The sequence below is a fragment of the Solea senegalensis genome, linkage group LG14, assembly GCF_019176455.1.
Source record: "Solea senegalensis isolate Sse05_10M linkage group LG14, IFAPA_SoseM_1, whole genome shotgun sequence".
In the NCBI taxonomy this organism is placed as follows: domain Eukaryota; kingdom Metazoa; phylum Chordata; class Actinopteri; order Pleuronectiformes; family Soleidae; genus Solea; species Solea senegalensis.
Genome location: NC_058034.1, coordinates 24,078,440 through 24,097,602, shown reverse-complemented (window position 1 = coordinate 24,097,602; position 19,163 = coordinate 24,078,440). Strand labels below are relative to the sequence as shown.

At 41.4% G+C, this 19,163-nt stretch overlaps 1 protein-coding gene across 3 annotated transcripts in view; it reads right to left on the bottom strand.

Moving 5' to 3' along the window:
* Nucleotides 1-19,066, bottom strand: part of sh3rf1 (SH3 domain containing ring finger 1) — a 35,208-nt gene extending 16,142 nt beyond the window's left edge. For 2 of the 3 annotated variants that reach the window (XR_006361741.1, XM_044044166.1), the window contains exons 1-2: nucleotides 18,765-19,066; nucleotides 16,244-16,788 (exon numbers count right to left, since the gene is read on the bottom strand). Coding sequence is in view for 2 of the 3 variants with exons in the window: in XM_044044166.1 (XP_043900101.1) it covers nucleotides 16,244-16,633 (390 nt within the window). In the remaining variant the exon portion in view is untranslated. The remainder of the gene's footprint in view (nucleotides 1-16,243; nucleotides 16,789-18,764) is intronic. The other variant, XM_044044167.1, reaches the window with a different exon arrangement.
* Between the last annotated feature and the right edge of the window lie 97 nt (nucleotides 19,067-19,163).

The window sequence follows — 19,163 nt, the reverse complement described above, 5'->3', positions numbered from 1 at the left end:
CCACCTGATTGTTAGTTTATTAGTGTTTGTGTTTTTGATCTGTCTTTTTATGTTTTCAACTGTATAGCGACCTTGGGTTTCATGAAAGGTGCTTTATAAATCTAAATCATTATTATTATTTTTTATGTTATTATTAGTGTTAGTCGTCATTAAGATAACAGGTAGGTAACAGGAAGAAGTGTAGAACCAGAAATATTTCGGACACTTTGGTGTCATGATTGTCTCTCAGGAGGACAAACAGGTTTGTCTGTTTATCTGTGATCAGTGAAGGTGACTCAGCAGTTCACTCCATGTCATAGTGGGAGTGGTTTGACCTTTAGACTGCTCCACACTGAGCTCACATTTCAGCTGCAGAGAGAAACCCTCTTTTGTCCCATCTTTGGATTTTCTGAAGGATCCTGTGACTCTTACCTGTGGACACAGCTTCTGTATGAACTGTACTAAAGACCACTGGGACACAGAGGAGAAGAAGAAGATCTACAGCTGCCATCAGTGTAGAGAGATCTTCACACCGAGGCCTAAACTGATGAAAAGCACCATGTTAGAAGATTTAGTGGAGGATCTGAAGAAGACTGGACTCCACACTGCTCCTGCTGATCACTGCCCTGCTGGAGCTGAAGATGTGGACTCTGGACTGTGATGTCTGCACTGTCAGGAAACTGAAAGCTCTCAAGTCCTGTTTGGTTTGTTTGGCCTCTTACTGTGAGGAACATCTCCAGCCTCATCACCAATGACCTGAATTTAAGAAACACAAGCTGGTGGAGCCGTCCAAGAACCTCCAGGAGAACATCTGCCCTCTTCATGACAAGGTGATGAAGATGTTCTGCCGCACTGATCAGCAGTGCATCTGTTATCTCTGCTCCATGGACGAACATAAAGACCTCGACACCGTCTCAGCTGCAGCAGAGAGGACGCACAAGCAGAGAGAGCTGGATCTGAGTCGAGAAGAAGTCCAGCAGAGACTTCAGGACAGAGACATGAAGGTGCTTCAACAGGAGAGGAAGACTCTCTCTCTCTGCTGATAAAGCCGTGAAGGACACAGACGAGAGCTTCACTGAGATGACATGCCTCCTGCAGAGGAGAAGCTTTGACGTGAAGCAGCAGATCAGATCCAAACAGGAAACTGAGGTGAGACGAGTCAGAGACACTGAGGAGAAGCTTCAGCAGGAGATCACTGAGGTGAAGAAGAGAGAAGCTGAACTGAAGCAGTGACGTACAAGAACATCAGCAGATCAGATTGAGATGAATGTCAATTTGGGTTCAATGACAAATCTTGGGCTTTAAAGTGTAACCAAAACAGTTGTAGTTTTTGACAAAACAGCATCATCACTAAAGTCTCAGATGATTTGTCCTCTAGAGTCAGAGTTCACCTGGACCACAGAGCAGGTGTTCTGTCCTCTACAGAGTCTCAGACAACATAACTCTGCTCCACAGAGTCCAGACCACGTTCACTCAGCCTCTCTATGCTGGAGTGTGGTTTAATAATCCACCAGCAGACACAGCTGAGTTCTGTAAACTCAAATAAACTTGAGTTCTTTCAGGAGCAGTGAGTTCAACTCTGTGTTTAAATCTTTAACTTCTCTGCTCTCATAACCCTGATGAGAACTCATGTTGTTGTTAATCAGCGAGGAGATGATTTGTTCTTTTCTTTTCTGTCACACTGAGGTGAAACAAAGAGCTTTAAAGACAAAAAAATTGATTATTGTATTAAATCATTTTAGTGGTAGTTTAGTAGTTTTAGTAGCTGTCTTAGTAGTAATTTCTGGGGGTGAATGGAGCAGTGGGCGGGTGCGGACAGAATTGATGTCTAAATAACCGACTCCACTAGGGATGTCCAGATCCAATATTGATATCTGATATCAGTCCGATATCAGCCAAAAAACGAGTATCGGATTATATCAGACTGCCACTAAAATCTCAGATATAAGCGCTCCGTTACAACAGTCCATTCTGCTCCAGCAATTCTATCCAGCAGTGCCCGTTGTGATCACATGGGCTCTGCGTGTTGGATGTATGTAGATCACATGATCACGACAACAGCGTGTGTGTGCTACTGCAACTTCAGAAGTAAACATGTTTCTTTAACCTCTGAAATCAGAGGCTACGAAGCCACACAGCAAGTGCGAGTTAGCCGTTAGCACTACGCTAGCTCATCCTGAGGAGACCTGCTAAAACAACATTATTTCATAAACCAACGCCACCTGTCGACTTTCAACAGCCTATGTTTGTTAATTATATACATCATTATATACAGTATATACATATATACACATATATGTGTATATATAAAATATATATAAAAAAGCTTTGTGTGTGTCAAATGTGTCCTGAAGCTCCACACACAGAGCTAAGTACGTCTGCGGGGCCGGTCCCCGGGCTCCGGGTTTACCTGCGGGACGAGTCACTCACCCTGTGTGGGTTGGGCTAATCCAAAATAGTGAAAACAAGGGGGGGGTTCTCTGAAGACACGCTGTTACCTGTGAAAAACGGCTGCTCTGAAAACACCCCCATTAGCACTTGGTACTTTCCTCCTGATGAAATGAACCATAGACTGTATGAAATTAACATAGCAAAAAATAGAATATTCTTATGATGAAGGTTAAAATTGATGTAACCATTGGTTAATAATGGGTCAGTTTTTCTCATACCTACTGCTGACTAGTGTTCTCTGTTTAAATAATATCACTTGATCAAGCCTATTCTAACATTCCACACTACAAAATGAGTCATTCAAATATGTATGATTCATGCTGATATCGTATCAGATCAATATCAGTATCGGCCAATACTCAAGGCTGCAATATCAGTCGTATCGGAAGTGAAAAAGTTGAAGAAAGGAAGTAGACGGAAGATTCTGTGTGAAGGTGGTGAGGACTATAAACCCTTCCCTCATAACTTCATAGATGAGTGAATGAGAGTGAAGTGCTGATGGTTTCCATGAGGCTCGCGTGTGTTTTATGGATGCAGGAGTTAAGACCTGGGTCTCCACAGAAAACACTGGGCTCGTTCGTGTGGGTTTTTCTTTTACCTGGCTGAGTTTAAAAAGCTGGTGCTGGGTGGCCATGAAATCACTCACAGTCTGACCGGAAAAAACTCAGTTTATATGCCGGGCTAAACAATAGATCTCACAGGAACTCACTCACATTTCACAGACTGTGTGAGATAAAACACAGCATCACCCACTAAACAGGTTGTGTACATTTAAAAAATATACCTTTATTGGTTATTTTGTTGTACGTCCTTTAATTTTCATGATTGATTTTTTTGTAAATTTGACAGCTCAATGAACCAGAAGTCCAGGAGTCACTGTCCATCTGGAACCCATTCCCCAAGTTTTCTCCAAGTCTCCAGTTTCTCCAAAATAATTGTAAATATCTAACGTCTGGCAGCTTATAAACGTTAGACATTTACAATTATGTTGTCGAAGTTCCAGACGGACAGCGACTACAAGCCTGTAGCAGGCAGCTTCCCAAGGCCCGCCCACAAACAAAAAACCACAGCGCAAAGAACAAGTGTATTATAAAACAATATTTTTGAATGATTGAATCAATATTTTATTGGCCTCTAAGTGTTTGAAAATATTGACAAAAAAATGTTATAAAAGATCCAAAGACGAGACGTGAACTGAAATAAGACGTACAACTATCGGCATAATCAGAAAAATGGACAACATTTTCAGAGATTCAGGGTTCATGTTTATTTAATACTGTGGATTATCAGTAAGGAGAGGTGATGCCCAGAGGAAGTCAGTCTGTATCTAAGCTACAGAGGGATTAGCTCACTAATGTCACAGTATCCATTGAGCAGTGAAGTCAATATGAGCTGAATACTAAGCGTTGGCTCACATTAGTCTCCAGTGTGCTGGTGAAAGCGTGCAGTGTCTGCAGCTCTTTTGTTTCTCCTCGTTCATTCAGGGGCAGCCACCTGCTCTGCTCTGCTCTGCTGCAGTCTGCACAAACGCCAATATTTAACTACAAATGATGACTCATCTGTGTTTAAAGCAACGGAGGCGGGAATTTTATTGATAAATCAAGTGATGTTTTTACAGCCTTTAAATTAGCCCAGCACCGAGCAAACATTTATATACCAGTATTTGAGACACTTTCACATCCATTCCCACGCTGCCAGCACAGCTGTGCAGAACAACAACTAAAGTGCACAAACAACACAAACACAACGTAAATATGTAAATCATTTGTATATGAATAAAGTCTAAATATGACATAAAAGGCACTAACATAGAATAAAATCTGCTCCAGACATGGAGACTTGGCAGGTTAAAGAGAGTGATTTTTTAAAAATGTTTTTGTTTTTGTTGTTTGTTTTGAAACGAATTTCTATCGAAGCGGAGCTGTCTTCATGGAGTTTGTTCTTGCCGGCAGAAACACACAAACAGCCAATCAGCTAACAGACGGGCGGACCGAGCCCGCAGAAACAGCCTATCATATCCCCAAACGTCACCAGTAACAAGCAAACAGCCAATCATTCAGCAGCTGTGTTGTTCGGTTATAGTAGTTACAATGTGGGTTTGTTTACAAGGGAGTAGCATGCAGTGAGAAGCCGGGAGGAGAGTAGAGGCGGCCGCTATGTAGCAAAAACTGGCACCGGTAGTATAGTAATCCACGGTTATACCGTCGTGTAGAATTTCTAGTATAGTAGGAACCGTCACGATTTGGCACCGTGGGTACCGTGAGTATCGTGCAACTCTCGAATGAGCTCCCAATCAGGTTTAGCTCAGTCTTCTCTGTCTTTCCTTCATTTAATTAATTTTATGTTGCTGTACATGTTTCTATTATTGTTCCTAATGATGTTTGTATGATCTTTGTTTATCTAAAGTGCTGATGTAAATGGTAGATGGTCTTCAGCGTCCCTGACCGGTCCCTGACCCGTCCTTGGATCTGAGCAGGAAACCCTTGATAAGTTACAACCCCAAATCCATTCCGCTTGGCCATGGGTTGTCTGGTAATAAATAAATTCACATTATAATAAAAAACGTTTTGGTAGGAAGCGGTTTAGCACCCAGCATCGCTGCAGCCCCAACCTTTCACAGACATTAGAGACTAACCACGAAAATGATTGGGAGATTAACTTTTATTACGATAATCACTACATGCAGAACTTATCTGCACACATCTGTGTTTCATTTCTGTCTATAACATGTTAGATGTTGTAAGGTAAGTGAGATGTGTGTGTGTGAGTGTGAGTTGTGGTGCTGATGCTCACGGTCGTGTCAGGACACGCCTCAGCGTTTGAACGCCTCAGGTCAGACTCCGCTGCAGGAATCCTATCTTGTTTCAAAGCCTTGTTTCGTATCTTTACATCAAGGCATTCTCCACTTCTATGTGTGTGTGCGTGTGTGTGTAAAGTAGTGAACACGTTACAGTTCACCGTACAGTGTAAAAGGCTTTGTGTTAACATTTGTTTATTATTTAAACTCTGGGTGGTCCAACGACCAAAAATACCACCACGTTTGCCAAAGGCCCACACCTCCAGGCTCCGCCTCCTCTGTCCATATGTCACCTCCTGCCTGTCTGTGACGCAGTGCTACCACACCTGTGTGTGGTCCAGACTCTGCTGTTCCTTTAAATTTAAAAACATCATGTGTGTTTTTTCTAATCATTGACACAGATTCTTTCTGCTGATCTAAAAACAAAAAGAGCTATGGTTTAATATTAGAATTAAATAGCCGCTTAAAACAAGTTTTCTGCTTTTTAGGCTTCTTAAATGTGAATATTTTCTGCTTTCTCTGCGCCATAAAATAAAGAAATTATTAAAACTGGTTCAAAAATAAGACGTTCGAGAAAATCATCAATTCATCGATTAAGGGAGAAACTAGGGGTGTGCGATATATATTGTCTACGATAGTATCTAAATTGTTGTTTTAACAATGTGCGAAATCACAATATCAAGTATGTCGAAATCATTTTGCAAGAACCAATCAAACGGTTAGCCTCGCCTTTTTGAGAGGCCACACATTCACTGCATGAGCTGCAAGTATGACTGAAGTTAAACACGAGTGAACAAACACAATCTCTACCAGCCTCAGAATCTACGTTGTTATTTAATAGCTAAACATGGATCCTCCTGTCTCGCGTGGAGGTGGTTTGGCTTCAAAAACACTGACGTCACTCTGTAAACTATGCGGTAAAGCTGTTGCCGTCAAAGACTCAACAACAAATTTGTTTCACCATCTGGGAATGAACCAGCGCACCGAATATGAAAAGCTTTGGCAGTCAGCGGTCAACCACGAATGGCCAGGTAACGCACGACAAGGAAACACACTCACACACGTGTGTGTTCACATTCTCATGTTAATGCCTTGTACTTCAAATATGATGAGTATTGTTTACATTAGTTTAAAATGCTTTCATGATAGTTTTGTTGCTCATTGTGCAATATATAATAGTAAGTTTAAGTTAATAAATAAGTTGTTTTTGACAATATTATCATTAACATTTAATATAATATTAACAAGGGAAGCTGGTACAACAGGCCTTCCATGCTTTTACAAACACATTTTTGAGGATTGCATAATATCACAAATTATCGTTACTGGCAAAATCCCAAAAAATATCGGGATATTGATTTTCATCAATATCACACACCCCTAGGAGAAACTAACCAACAGATGAATCGATTATGAAAATAACTGCAAGTTGCAGCTGTAATCAGTTGGGCCAATAAACAAGCACAACATGGTGGAGTGGAGTGGCTCAGTGGTTAAGACCGGTACCCTGTGTGCAAACGACTTCATGGTCACAAGTTCAACCCCACCCCTGGCAGGTTGTACTCAATTCCCTTGTAAGTCGCTTTGGATAAAAGTGTCAGCTAAATGACATGCAATGTAATATTAAATTGTCATAAATAGTGTATTATCATTAATCAATCAGTCAATTATTAAAAATCATGCATTTTTGTTCTGCGAAACTTGATTGTTTTTATTAGCTTATACCTAATAATCTTTGAAAATATCACATAATTGCACTGCAGCGTAAAATGTGGATTGTAGAGACAGCGCATTAGTGTTACAGATTAAGCAGATTAAGTACAAAACATTTGCATTATTTGTTACCATTAAAATGTTATATCATATCAGATGGAGGAGAAAAAGAAAATATATGGACCAAAATAAAACAGTTGGCATCAGGCAAAGAAAAACCTGCATCAGTCGACCTCTAATATATAAATAATCCATGAAATGATGGTGTGTCTAATCTGCTAATCTAATGCCTTCTGCCCTAGAGCTAAAATGATTAATCGATTGAACTATGAATCGACAACTATTTTGATAATCGATTCATCGTTTTGAAGTTTTTTTCTGATTGTTTCAGCTTATTAAATGTGAATATTTTCTTCATTTATATGCTCTGATAACAAAGAAATCATTAAAAGTTCATCATTTTGACATTTGAGATCATCATCGTTTCCGCGTTTGACGAACACTGATCAACATTTGTTAAGGTTTTCTGATATTTTCTTCAGATAATGGACCAAACCATTCATCAAAAAAATAATCGACTATGAATCGATTATGAAAATAATCGTTAGTTGCGGCTCTAGTCTGCCCTGAAATGCACTGGTTTCATTTGACAGTATAAATATACATATAAAAACACAGGAGGTAGTTTTTTAATCAACCTTTACAGACTAAGCAGCGCTCATAAAGTTTCTGAACAAAAATAATAAAACAAAAATAAGTGGTCGATTCAATTAATAATTACTCCTTTTTAAAAGTGTCAAAACTCGGGCGACTCCTTCTGATGTCAGTGACCCCTCCCCCCTCTGATGTCATGTATCAACACCAAATTGTTTTATGGGTGTTACGAGTGGAATTTATTATTTTAACTGTTTTGACAGCTGCTTGACAACATTTGCCTCCTCCTCCTCCTCCTCCTCCAAAGAGCAGTTTGACCTCTGACCTCTGCTGTGATTGGTCTGAATGCAGACATGTTAAGTGTTCAGTTCCCGTCCCTGAGACAGAATCATGATGTGCGGGGAGTCTCGTTTTCAGTTGTTTGACCTCTGACATCACAACTTTTAACGGCTTCTCCTGAGGCACGCCCTCTGCTGTGTGATCGCACTGAGGTTGTTCTGGAACTGATTTGATTTGTAAGCCGCGTATAGATTTACTGTTTCTCCTCCATGTGCTGAAGAGATTCCTGTTGTCTTTGAGACCCTGAGGTGCAGATAATCTGCAGGGACATCTGTGTCCAGGACTGAAGATGATGTTTAGCCAAAATGTACGTTTAAATACAAATAAATGTCTGTATGATTCAAAGATATTCGATGTCAGCTCCTTCCTGCACACAGGAAGTGATTTGTTTCATGTCGAGACAACAGCAACATTAAGCCAGTTTGGAAAGTGTTTCAGAAGTGAATTCTACTGAGAAATTAAATCCAGTCATTCAGCAGTTTGACGGGATAAACGCTTCAAACTAACTGCCTTACATTGGTTCTGTCCAGGAAAAACAAAAACAGAACAGTAACAATACATACAATACAGTTACATACTGCAGCTTTAAAGTCTACGCTATATGAAGAACTTGTTTGACACTTAATCTCATTTATACACAAGGAAATTGATGTTTGTAAACACTCACTCTCCCACACTAAAGTCCACAGAGAAAATCAGTGATTCTCAGCAGTTGTTGATCCACTGCTGCCTCCATCACTACGTTCAAATGTCTAATTTTGTCACTTCAGTGTTAGAAATACAACTCAGATTGACCTCAGTGACACAGTGACCACACGAGGTAGCAGAGGACCAGCAGCTGCTGTGATTTTTCCTCTGGACTTTGGTGTGGGAGAGTGAGTGCTTTACAAACTTCGGTTTACACAAGGAAAAGTCTGTGTAAAAGTGAGATAAAGACATGAACATTTTATTATACACACACGCACACAGACCATGTGTCACTAATATGTAGGTCCTCACTCGAGAGGTTAAAAAAAAATCAAACCGGGTCTTACAAAGATAGCTATGCTGGCAGACAGACAGACAGACACACACACACACACACACACACACACAGACAGACAGACAGACACACACACACACACACACACACACACGACATGCACACACAGGAAGAAAAACAGGCAGCACCTTCATCGCGTGATTCAAGTCTTTTACTCTTTTCCCATTTCTCCCTGGGAATGACATAAACCCGTCATTTTCCCAAAGCAACAACAGACCACAAGCTGTGTGTTTATATATACAGTGAGGAATGTGAGAAGTGTAAAAAGGTGTTTGTCTGAAGCTGCTCTGAGACCAAGGAGCTGGAAATTAAATGTTGTGCGATCGTGTCACCACAAATGACTGCAATTTACTCACTTTGTTTCTGCCTCATTTTAAATAAAAACACGTCATTTGGGGGATTTGGAATGTTTGCATTTTATAGAAGTTTAAAAATGTGTATGTTGTTAAAAAAAGGACCAGAGAACAAACCAGACCTAACCCTGAGAGCTAAGACACAAGGAAACCACTGACTCTTAAAGGATACATATTATACCCTATTTCTCCAAGTTAAAATAGTTCCCTGGTGTCCTAATGAACATGTCAGTGACATGCTTTGGTCAAAATACCATAAGGATGAAGCACCATAGCAGTTCAATAACCCTGCCAAAACCGCCACTTTCAGAACGCTCGGTTTTGTGCCTGGTCCCTTTACATGCAAATGAAACACAGGCAAACACACACCCACTTCTTCCAGGGGGTTTCTGATTTGTCCTTTTTACAGCGCTCACTTGCTCAGCTCCTGTTCCCTCTGCTCCATTCCTGTCCCCCTCCCTCCACTAGTCCTCTGACAATATCAACATGGCAGCGTGCACGGAAAACAGCAAGCGTGCCGTCACAGAAAGAGACGTCCGACACAAGGATCAAGCCAAACAGTAAATCAGTTAAAAACACTTAGGGACAGCACCGCTGATCGCCAGCGGCGAGCTGCATAAACTGCCGCTCTATGTGACTGTATCATGGAGGACATAATATTTTTAATTAGGACGTGTCAGAATGGTCAGTTATGAGCTCTATGTGACCTTTCCTTAACAATGTGTGTGTTTGTACGTTGGTGAAATACGTTTGCTGACTAAATATATCTCAGTAACCAATCAGCAGGCAGCTCCTTAAGCCCCGTCCATGGTCAGAATAGCAAAAAAAATCAGCACAAAGAACAAGTGAGAGAGCCAGAGCAAACAAAAAGTGTGTTTTATTTGCAGTTTGAATACAAATATAATTCCACAGATTTCTTATAGCCAGTAGTTTGTTGTGTTCAATATTCCAGGCCAAATGTGATTAGACCTTTAACAGACTCCAGTCTGGAAAATTACAGGTGGCTCATGCACTAAGTGGAAAAGGTTGCGACCTCCGTGTCGACCTCCGTGGGAAACAGAGAGGAGGCAGGGGGAGAAAAGCGCCTGTGTAGACTGAGCAGGAACAAACGACCAAAGCCCTTCACAAAAAACACCAAGTATGAGTTTGGCAGCGTGTGGGCTGATGCGTGAGGACGTAATGACGGGGTTGTGTCGCGCAGGGCAGAGGTCAACCAGCCGGGGCTGGCAGGAAATGCTTCAGTAACAACAACAATAATAATAATAATAATGATAAAAAAACATGTGATGTCATCAAAGAGAGACAAGCGTGACTCATCATCAACCTCAGACAAGGCCGGAGTGGAGGAATGTTAATGAGAATGGTCGACATGAGGAAGTCATAAACAACATTCTTCTTCTCTGACAAACTCAGAATGTATTTTTAAAACATACTTTAGAGCTTTAGTCCACAGTTGTGTGCCCAAAGACCTCAAAAAGACTGCTGACCATGACAAACGCTGCAACGCACGATTGTTTTCAATCAATGTCAGAAAATGTTAAAAAAAAATTTAAAACAACTTTTAATAATTTCTTTATTAAGCAGATTTATTATTCACATGTTATAAGCAGAAAAATCCCAGAAAAATTGTAATTGATCTTTATAATTGAGTGTCGTCACAGGAAGAGATGTCCAACGCAAGAATCAAAGCCGAACAATGGCGAACTGTAGATGAGTTAAAAAGACTTCACAGTCCCAAAAACAACAATTACCAGGGAAATTAGTAAAATGTCAGTATTAACAGAGGCGTCACAGACACTGCTGCTGTGTTTCAGTCAGAGTCTGTGGAGGAACAACTGAACTAATAGTTTTAATGAACTGATTCTAATGATTCAGTTACACTGAAAACAACTGCTTTACAAGTCACTGTCACTCCATGTGTGTGTGCGTGTAAACCAAGTCACCACAGTTTCATGCAGGTGTGCAGTGATGACTCTGCCCACGGGAGGAGAGGAGAGACCATAGGTGGAAAAGGGGCTTACTGGTTACTGGTTGTATTATTATTATGATTGTAAATTGAGAAAATAACTGAAAATATACATTTTTTTAAATAATAAACATGAGTTAAAATAAAATAAAAACTTTGAGGATAATAACAACAGGAGGGAGGGAGTGGCTACTGAAGTTATTGTAAAATTAGAAAAAAAAGGAAAATCATCCTTGTATAAGCTGCTTATTAACAAAGACGAGACAATAACCTGATTAAATCCCCACAGAGCTGAGTGGAGAACAGCGTAAACACACAGACACAGACAGGGAGCTCGTCTCACATCGCTGTTATTGTACACAGAAGAGCTTTAAACGTTACTTAGACTCCAGACTGCAGCTACAACAGCATTAAATATTAACACAGCAGAGACGTGAAGAGGCCCTGTGATGGAAGTGAGCAATAAACACGTCCATAAACACACAATTTACCACTGTTTGACTCACAGCTGGGCCATATATGATATTATATCTATATATATTATATATTTCATATATTATATCAGTTTCCGCTACATAGCCTTCTCACTGCATGCTACGCCCTTGTAAACAAACCCACACGGCAACTACTGCAACCGAACTACACAGCTGCTGAATGATTGGCTGTTTGCCAGTTACTGGTGACGTCCGGGGATATGATAGGCTGTTTCTGCACGCTCAGTCCGCCCGTCTGTTAGCTGATTGGCTGTTTGTGTGTTTCTGCCGGCAGGAATGAGCTCCATGAAGACAGCTCTGCCTCAAAACAAACAACAAGCTAAAGTTCTGTCTCGCCCAGACTCGCGCACGGCTAACATTCACAAACACGAGACAACACACTCACCATGGCAGAAGCACCGGGCCCGAACAGCGAGTCTGCCGCTGTCTGCTCAAAAAACCAAACTCCAAATGTCACATTTGGAACTATATTGGCTTTAAACAGACGGTAAAGCAATAAACGATGGCCGTCCATTGTGCAGGCGCTGCCACCAAGCTGTAGGAGCCAAAGGAGGGAACACATCCAACCTCATAAAACACCTGCAGTGTCGTCACCCAGATTTATGTCGAATACCAGGTTATTGTGCCCTGTTTATTTTATCATTGGCTAATATTAGGGTTATTTGCTCCGTGTACAGGTTGAGGAATGATGAGTTAAAGGATGTCAAAGTATATACATAATACATTGCAGTTCATAATGATAATAATAATAATAATAATAATAATAATAAAAAAAGGCTGCAGTATCGCGATAATACCCAGAACCATGATACTTTGTCTGGTATAGTATCGTGGTTACTCATTTTGGTATCGTGACAACTTTATATCTATATAATATAGGTCTATATATAATGACAGGAGACAGATGAAAATATTCAACATATGTAAAAACTAAGAATAATTATGTGTGTTAAAATCGCATCGACTATAAATGTGGTCAAACTGCTATAAAAATTTGGCTTAAAGTTAAACAAGAGTTATATGTAGAAGAGTATAAGAGTGCAAGAGTATATATATAAATATAATATACATATATTGTCCAGACCTACAACTTACAATTGATTTCATAATCCAATGGTTCCCAAAGTAAGGAGACAGGACCCACAGATGGGTTACAGGATATTTATTTTAGGTCCCCAAACAAATTTGCTGAATTTTTCCCGACATTTTAGTTCAGAAAAAAGTTTAATAAAGTGTTACTAAGTGACTTTTTTTAGATATAATTACAATAGATGTGATGATTATCAGTAGCCTTAAAGGTCATCACGTCATCATATGATAATATCCATAATAAGAGCAGATGTACTGTATATAGATATGATAAAAAAACATCCACAAAATCCTTCCTCCCTCAGACTCGTGAACTCTGACCTTTGACTCACAGACAGCTCCAGCAGCTTTAACAGCTCTCACGTAAAAGAAAAACACCAGCAAGCTATCTGTTCTCAATCTGTGTGAACAAAATACTGTGTTACAAGAGTCACCGGGGGGCGAGAGGAAGACAAAACATGCGTGTAAGGCAGCACCACGCTGAAAGAGTGGAAAAGAACCACAGCGACCTTTATCCTGCACTCATCAAAGAAATGCCAGAGCACAGAGTCGCTGCTGCTGCTGCAGGAGGAGGAAGAGGAAGAGGAGGAGGAGGTAGACCATGACTCTGCCACATCACTCACCAAACCAACCAAAACCCTTTAGGTTTCCAGCAGGCAGAGTCATCACAGCACGGCAGTGTGAAACTGCTGTGACGAAGTTTTCTACATGACAAAAACACAAACTAGTGACTTGGAAAGCAGTTGTTTTGGGTGAAAGTGAATCATTAAAAACATTTGTTGAAAGAATGGTTCAGTCCTTCCGTGGTCACGATGACCGCCTTTCAGTGCTGTCTCTAAACACACCAGACGCCTCAGTTAAATATCAACATTTTACACATTTGCTTTGCATATTTTAAGGAGTTTTAAGTCTTTTTAACTTTGATCTACAGTTGGACCATGTTGGCTTTGATGTCGCACTCATGACTCTTCAGTGACAACACTCTCTGACCAATCAGAGGCTAGAAGTCTGATGACATCACGTTAGTATCGGCTGAACAGCAGGTACCAGGTTCTATCTCTGATGGAGAAGACGAAAAACAGCAGGAACCAGGTTCTATCACTGATAGAAGCGAAAACAACAGGTACCAGGTTCTATCTCTGATGGAAGAAAAAACAGTCGGTACCAGGTTCTATCTCTGATGGAGAAGAAGAAAAACAGCAGGTACCAGGTTCTATCTCTGATGGAGAAGAAGCAGCAGGTACCAGGTTCTAACTCTGATGGAGAAGGCGAAAACAGCAGGTACCAGGTTCTAACTCTGATGGAGAAGCGAAAAAAGCAGGTGCCAGGTTCTATCTCTGATGGAGAAGACAAAAACAGCAGGTACCAGGTTCTATCTCTGATGGAGAAGAAGAAAAACAGTCGGTACCAGGTTCTATCTCTGATGGAGAAGAAAAGCAGGTACCAGGTTCCATCTCTGATGGAGAAGAAGAAAAACAGCAGGTATCAGAAGAAGAAAAACAGCAGGTACCAGAAGAGAAAAACAGCAGGTACCAGGTTCTATCTGATGGAGAAGAAAAAAGCAGGTACCAGGTTCTATCTCTGATGGAGAAGAAGAAGAAAAACAGCAGGTACCAGGTTCTATCTCTGATGGAGAAGAAAAACAGCAGGTACCAGAAGAAGAAAAACAGCCGGTACCAGGTTCTATCTCTGATGGAGAAGAAGAAAAGACGCTTAATTACGACTGTCGAGCGTGGGGTGCAGCGCTCTCCCTCTCTGACACGCACACACGCTGTGTAAAAGTGGTTTCAGACTGTGTACGTGTGAAACCTTGAAGTGCATTCAGAGGCTGTTCTGAGGAATCATGTCATGGTTTCTTCTTTTCTGAGGCATTCAGCTGATGACAGAGGAGAAAAGAATAGACATGGCTGTGCAGGTGGGACTTAATCAAAAACATAGAAGACGACGCTGATCTCAGGGAATAAAGAAGTACGATTTTAATCCACAGTAGATTAGAGAGCCATTAATGCAACCTGCTGCTTTCTAATCCACACACATTTTCTCCCATTCTGTTGCAGCCTGACCCCAACGCAGATTCATGCTCACTGATCCAGGTTTAGTCAGCATGAGTAAGGCCACATCCACACTGCTCCATTTTCATCTAAAAACCTAGAAATTCTGCTCCCCAAAATAACTGTAATTTAAGATTCTCAATTGAATATGAAAACAAATGATGAGATTATTTTTTGTTTAAATTGCAATAAATGACCCTGAAATAGCAACACAGCACTCTAGGAAAAGTCTGGCTGTGAAATCTGTGGAGAATCTGAGGTGAGTTTTGAGTAAAAATCACTGTGTGAACAATAATCCTGCTGTTTCTCTGTTCCCTCATTATTCAGTCTTATTATTCTACTATACTCTCAGTATCAGAGCTGCAGCTAAAACAACTCTGTATTTCTCACGTACTCACACACGCACACATATATTCACACATGTAAAAAGAAAAGACTTGGGCCAGTCAAAGTGTCAGCAGCTCCACAGAGAACACAATCATTTATTGGCTCAGTCGTGAACTGTTCTCCATCACTGCTGTTACTAACGCTGGCCCACCGGCCGACTGCTGGACCATCGCCATGATGACACAGTTAATCCACAGCAGATTAGAGAGCCATTATGCAACATGCTGCTTTCTAATCCACACACATTTTCTCCCGTTTTGTTTGCAGCCTGACCCCAACAATGGGAAATGCAGATTCATGCTCACTGATCCAGGTCAGCGTGACTAAGGCCACATTAGAAATTCTGCTCCCCTATCCACACTAAGAAGTTTGAAAACACTCTCCTGTCCATACTAAGAAGTTTGAAAACACTTTCCTGTCCACACTAAGAAGTTTGAAAACACTCTCCTGTCCATACTAAGAAGTTTGAAAACACTTTCCTGTCCACACTAAGAAGTTTGAAAACACTCTCCTGTCCATACTAAGAAGTTTGAAAACACTCTCCTGTCCATACTAAGACGTTTGAAAACACTCTCCTGTCCATACTAAGACGTTTGAAAACACTCTCCTGTCCACGCTAACCCGCTGATTTAGAGGTAGCAAAACGGAGAAGCTTGAAACTGCGTTTCAGTGTGGACGGGTAGAAACAGAGACTTTGATATTAGGTGGGTATATTTGAAGTGTGAGGATTTTATCCTCTGGTTTCTAAAATATTCCTGTTCAGCATTTACACCGCACCAAAACATTTAACCTGTTTATTGACGCATTGAACGTAATGACGCAGTGATGCATACATCAACAAATTCAGTTGGTTCTACATTTTTGGTCATTTATGTTGTTTTCGATACTCTGTGAGACGCAGTGGTATAGAGAAGAGGAGGAGACTCACCCTGACAAGTGAGCTCTTGGCCTGGGCTCTCTGTGGTTGTGCTCCTGGGTTGCTCTGCTCTCGGTTGTTGCCCTGCTCTCTGCCGTGAGCTCTGGCCACAGCTCCAGACGTACCGTTGGTGCAGACTCCAGGTCCAGGTCCAGGCCTGCGAGGCCTCTGCTTGATGCCGTCCAGCAGGCGCACGAGGAGGATGTTGCTGGGGAGTTCGTCCACGGCACACTCAACCAAAGTGCGGCACTCGGGACAGCGCAGCTCCCCCCGCGAGCCCAGGATTCCCTGAAGGCATCTGCGACAGAAGGTGTGCTGACAGGGAAGAACCTTGGCCGAGGCGTCTAGCCGCTCCAGACAAACGGGGCACTCCAGCAAGTCCAACAAGACTGACTCGTCCATTCTCCGTGTGTTCTGCCCCCTCGGCTTCAGCAGAGGAACATGGCACAGCTGAGGTTTTTTAGTTCGGAAGCAGAATCAGCCGTCACGTTACTCCCATACCTCGACCGTGGCCATCGCATCTGCATCAGCTACAAACCAGGGTCAAGACAGGAACACTAATCAAACACACAGACACAAGAAACAGGTCATGATGCTAAATACAAATGCCACAGCTGTTTGGATTTATATGTTGAACACAACAAAAAGAGACATCAATATCAGCCAGTGCTGATATCAACTTTAAGATGTCAAACACACCAAGATCCCCCGAAAAGACAGTAGAGACTTAATGACCTCAGGGAAAAACTTGCAAAGATCTCAGTATTGGTTATTGACCAAACCCCAAAACAATGGCATATTGGAAATCTGCATAAAGTCAAATACAATGCATTTGATTTCCCAATTATTAACCAGTTACCAAATAGTTTGCCAACTGTTTTGATTTTTCAGGGATAGTTCAGGGGCCACAAGGTTGGTGTAGTGGTTCAAGCCCCGGTTGGAACAAGGGCCTTTCTGCATGGAGTTTGCATGCGTGTGTGTGGGTTTTCTCTGGGTTCTCCAGCTTCCTCCCACAGTCCAAAAACATGCAATATGGAAACTGGAGTGAAAACTGGACACTAAATTGACCATGAGTGTGAGAGTGAGTGAATGGTTGTTTGTCTCTATGTGTGTGACTGGCGAACTGTCCAGGGTATGACCCCGCCTCTCGCCCTATGTCAGCTGTGATTGGCACAGCACCCCCTCTGTGGAGGATAAAGCGGTAGATGATGGATGGATGGGATAGTTCAGGTCATTTAAAGTGTGATTGTATGAGGCATTGATATAATAGCCAGTGAGTGGTTTACAAACTTCAGTTCCCTGTTGGAAAAGTCTGTCTCAGAGTGAGATAAATATGTACAGTACATTTCATAAAGTTGCTTAAATCGGTTATTCTCGGCAGCCATGTTTTCTCTCAGACTGGTTCTAAACTGCAAGGGAGGAAAATAATCAACAGATTATTTAGTAATTAAAATAATCGTAGTCGTTGCCGTTCCACAACAGACATTACAGTGGTTTAGCTTAATTTATTGAGCCTATTGATGCACAAATCAGTCGTATCTGACACACACACAATCGAGATGACGGCTCTCACTGAACACACAGCGTTTAAGCTTAAATCTGATGTTAGATTACAGAGAAGGGGATTGAAGGTTGCATAGTTGATCTAATTTTCTCTAAAGTGGATGACTACACCAGGTAACTGTGACTTTACTGAGATCATCACGACAAACAGATGACACTGACGGCAGTGCAGGTGAGAAAGACTGAGATTAGAGAGAAAACAGGGATTAAATAAACGCAGCATTCTTCTGGTGCTTGGAATTCCTTTCTAAAGTTGCTCAAACGTATGGGAAAAATAGTTTTCATAAGAGAAGCTCAACAGGACTCAGCATTTAACCCAACACGTGTGAAATTAAAGTACTCATTTTTCTTTGTTGACTATAAATCGTACACTCCTGAAAATAGTAAAAATATTCAGACGTCCCCTTCTGGCCGCTCAAAGTAAATGACTAGGGCTGTAAATTGGCGAGCTAGACAACATTCTCACAAGAAATATTAGCGATTTCCTTCTCATAATCCGGTAGAAAAAAACTCAGATTACAGAAAATATTAAAATAAATGTGTTAGCAAGTTCCCGACATTACATACTTTAACATTACAGCTGCAATCTACAGTCTTTCCATAAGATGTCGCTCATTTTTAAACATTATATCTAATAACTATAAGAACGACTAGGATAACGCAGGCGCCCGCTTATGGCACTTCAAAATAAATCCCTACAACTGTGTGTTGGCAAACTAAGCAGCATTAACAAGTTGCCCACGTAAAATCTTAACCATTTTCCTCCTTCTTAACAACAATAATGATGGAAAAATCACCACCGTCGAGTCATCGCGATGCGTGAGAATATTGTGTTAACGTACCTTCACTAGTGAGGGGCTACTTTAACGTTTTAAGAAATTAAAGTTCTTTAAAAGTCTCGTAGCGTGACTAAAACGCGTTAACAGTAAAGTAAGTGTATGTTAAACACTTTAAATTAAAATGAACTTACCTCCTACTCGTCCTCCTCCTCTTGTTGCTCCGTATCTCCCAATTCTTTTCTCCTCCTCCTGCCTCTTTGCTAACGTTAGAAGTTAGCGAGATTCCCGGAGTCTACAAGGCACTTTATTTGGAATATTCCGCGGACAAACGCTTGAGTTTGACTTCGGGGGACGTGTGTGGTGAAGTTAACAAGGTCAGGTGTTAAAATAAAAGCGCCAGTGATGAGAACACGACAGAAAACACGGGCGCAGAGTGCGCAGAGTCCGCAGTAAGCGCCATGTTAGCCCTGCTTCTCCTGCTCTGCCGCCGCCGCCGCTGCTGCTGCTGGACACAAGCATGGAGGGGGAGGGGGTGGCGTTCATGGACTGTCGGGAGAGTGGGACATTTCATAGACGACACTGTGTCAACA